General features: G+C 35.1%; 1 protein-coding gene across 1 annotated transcript in view; it reads left to right on the top strand.

Annotated features, from left to right (window-relative positions):
• The window catches only part of LOC105825360 (chromosome unknown open reading frame, human C8orf34), a 403699-nt gene that overhangs the window by 69840 nt on the left and 330068 nt on the right, over positions 1–3791 (top strand). Inside the window, exon 4 of the mRNA XM_012663110.1 lies at positions 705–714. Coding sequence (XP_012518564.1) covers positions 705–714 — 10 coding nt within the window. The remainder of the gene's footprint in view (positions 1–704; positions 715–3791) is intronic.

Below are 3791 nucleotides of genomic sequence, written 5' to 3'. Positions count from 1 at the left end.
AAAAAATAGATAACATCTATTGAGAATTTACTGTGTGCCAGATGGTACTCTAACTTATTTACCTGTGTTATCTCATTTAATATTTACTAATTCCTTAGGAAATAGGGAATATTATCTATATTTGACTAGTGATAAAAGTGGGACACAGAAAGGTTAATAGATTTACCAGAAGTCACATAAATAGAAAACAAAAGAAGTGGAACACAAACCAAAGCAAATTATCTCCCGAGCCTATGCTCTTAGCAATTATACCATATTTATGAAATAGGTACTATTTCTCACCAATTTAATAGATGGAGTAACAGATGCTCTTTGAGTTTTATAAGCTCCCCTTGGTAATTGGAACTCAAACCAACTCAGACAGATACTATTTCAGAGTCTATACTCCAACCTCTGCAGTAAGTTGTGCCTTCACATTTCCTATCATAGTGCCTGGTGCAGAGTAATCACTCAATTAATAATTGGTATTTTTATTATTAGAAACTTCTTGTTCACAGTGCCTACTATTGGATAGCCTATAATGAGTTTTGGTAAATAATTGCTAAATAAATAACTAGGCAGAACTTACCAAAAACTTATTTCTCTGTGTAAATTATTCTACCTTTTGTGACCTTTTTCCATTTTTCCCACCATCACGATATTTTCTTTGTTATTCTATTACATTAAGAGCTCTGGTTGTTTTCCTATGGTAGTTATCTAGAAAGAATTGACAGTGTAGTGTTCATTCTCACAGGTAATGCTTTATGGTGAAAGTTTAACATGTATAAGACCATGTGAAAAACTCAATAAGCAGATCAGGAAAAAGTATCGAACACATAGTACAACATGTACTGCGCTAAGTGCTTTAAATACACATGCTTACTTACACTCTCAACAGCCTCTTCGAAAGCTCCCATTATCTCCATTTTACACGCATGAAAATTGAAGCCCAAAAAGTTTGGTAACTTGAGCAAGTTTAAGATACAGATATTGTACTGCAGAACTCAGATTTGAGTACAAATTTAACTCTAAAACCCATTTACTTAATCACTAATGCCTTACTAAAAAGCTAAGAAGCTCAAAGAGAGACTATTTTAAATTATTTCAGACTGGCTATATGTGTACCACTGAAACCCGGTGCAGACATGGTGTGCCAGGAGCTGGCAGGCCACTTGGTGGTTGCCTCGCTGAGTATACCAGTGGAAGGGGTGGATCTTAACTCCTCCTCCTAAGTAAGGATGTCTTATCACCAGATAGCTTTGTTTTGCTATACTATTTGCTTTCTATTTTTGTTAATTTCTCCCCAGGCAAACAAATCTAGATTATATTGCTTTTTTCATCACTAATTGGAAGATGGTTTGGGGATTTTCTGTATGTAGCAGGGCATACTCAAATTGCCGTGATCCTTTTGTCTTACTGCCGTGTTCTAGAATCTTTTGTCCACCCACACCAGACCTACATGTGCATCACATGATATTTTTGGCAGTAGGGAAAAATCTATAGAACTGCTTTGTATGCTATGTTGGTCATATGCTTGACTTTTAATAGGTAGCTTTCCAATATTAAGGAAGACAGCCATGTAAGTTTTGCTGTATGTTCTCCCTGCATAGTTGTTGTCCGTGTTTGTTTTAAAAACCTGTCTCTCAAAAATAAAAGGTGTAAAGTGACAGTCAAGGAAAATTATTTGCAGTTTACATCACAGACAAAACCCAATATTCCTAATTATAGGGAGCTTCTAAAAATTGAGAATAAAAGGATCTTAATTCTACTACAAATGAACCATATTAGGAGATCCTTCACAGAAAAAAAAAATTCTTTTTAAGTGTAAGTTAAACATCACTGCTTACTTATCTGCTTTACAAAAACCTTCAAGTTTGTCAAAAGACTCCATTGGTGAGGATCTGGGGTAACAGACACTTTGACACGTTGCTAGTGGGAAGGCAAACGGGACAAACACTACTCAGGGAAATTATGTAATATCTACATGATGTGTGTAATTACTCTTTGTTTAAGAGTCTATACTTTGAGTTTATTCCAAGAACACACTGGAAAAAATATGAAAAGTCCTGTACATGTGGTTATACATCATCATACTATTTTCATCACAAAAGAGCAGAAAAAACCAAATGTCCATTAAAAAAATAACTGGATGAGTTACAGTACCTCCACACAATAGAGTACTATACAGTTATGAACAGGAAAGACTATCTCTATGTATTATGGAAGAATCTTCAGATACATTGTTAAATAAGAAAGGCAAGGAGAAGAAATGTGTTTGTTGTGTGCTACTATTTATCTAAGTGAATGTAATGAAAATATAGATACATATTTGCTTATATTATAATCAAAACAACAATAGCAAAACTGGTCCTACTGTAAAACACACAAACACGTGCATACACACATATACATACACAAAATTGTTTTCGAAAGTTACCTTTGGCAGAAGGGAAGGTATAGACAGTAGGAATAAGGAATGGTATAGAGAGGAGAAGATAGGGGTAGAATCTTGACTTCTTTGAATTTTGAATATTTGACTTTGGAACCACTTAAATATTTTATATAATTTTTAAATAAAGTTAAATCTTAAACCAATTATTTCAAATAGTCAAAGGCAAATAAACACATCAGCACAACTGTGTTTCAGTGTGATGGCGTGAACACACTGAGATGAATTACTCCAAGTCATAATCAGCAGAGTGATTTGATTGTCTCTCTGGTGGGATGTACTCAAAGGATGGAGACAACAGCAATACGTTCTTAACTATTTTCAGTAATCATGTTGTTAATGGTAGTGCTGCACTATCATGAGACTGTTGTATATGCTTCGTGTGATATCTCAAAGAAGCAATTATCTTGGTGTCCTTAAGAACTAGAATTTTTAGCACAGGTGAAGGGAAATACATATGTAAGACCAGTAAGTTTAAGTAAAATTCTATTATACTGATTTCAAATTGGAAGTGTCATTAAGAACTCAGTAGTTTTTATCTTAAAAAATAAAATATACACTCCAGGGGCCAGGCGCGGTGGCTCACGCCTGTAATCCTAACACTCTGGGAGGCCAAGGTGGTAGGATCGTTTGAGCTCAGGAGTTCCAGACCAGCCTGAGCAAGAGCGAGACCCCATCTCTACTAAAAAAAATAGAAAGAAATTATCTGGACAACTAAAAATATATAGGAAATAAAAATATATACACTCCAATGGCAGTCAGCACAGCTACAGCCCAGATACTGTTTTCTAAATGCCATTCTCTATTAAAAGCAACCAGGTTTCCTTGGAGAAAGGACTGAGTCTAGGACCGCAACTGAGAAAGCAAAAGTTGAGTCTGGAATACCTTTTAGGTCCAGAAAACAAAGACACATTCAAACAAGGATGGAATTTGTCAAAAAGACACAGGAGCCATCTTGTAGGGGGTGCTCCTGGTAAAATCTGGGAAAATTCAAGCATAAAAATAGATAATGATAGTAATGTGGTGTAGCCCACAGAATAAAATAATAATCCCTAAGTCCATAGATGGGGAGAAGGAAAAGCACTTCCGCACAGTAGACTGCCAGCAAATAAATTTAGATGGAATGATGGAATTAGAAAACCACAAATTGGCAGCCATCATAGTAATTGATACAGACAAGGGTAATGAAGGACATTAAAATTAGTGAGTAAAATGTTGATGAATTCCAGGATATCTACATAGGTCGAATGCCTCTTTTTCTCTTTTGCCCATTTTTATTGCTCAGTTATTTTTTCTTTAGATTTATGTGAGTTTATTATAAATTCTGGAAGCCAATTTTTGCTGGTTATGTGTATCTTAATTG

The sequence above is a fragment of the Propithecus coquereli genome, unplaced genomic scaffold (assembly GCF_000956105.1).
Source record: "Propithecus coquereli isolate 6110/MARCELLA unplaced genomic scaffold, Pcoq_1.0 Scaffold8, whole genome shotgun sequence".
Taxonomy (NCBI): Eukaryota; Metazoa; Chordata; class Mammalia; order Primates; family Indriidae; genus Propithecus; species Propithecus coquereli.
Note: the sequence above shows the minus strand (reverse complement) of the source record. Positions and strands in the feature narration are given on the sequence as shown.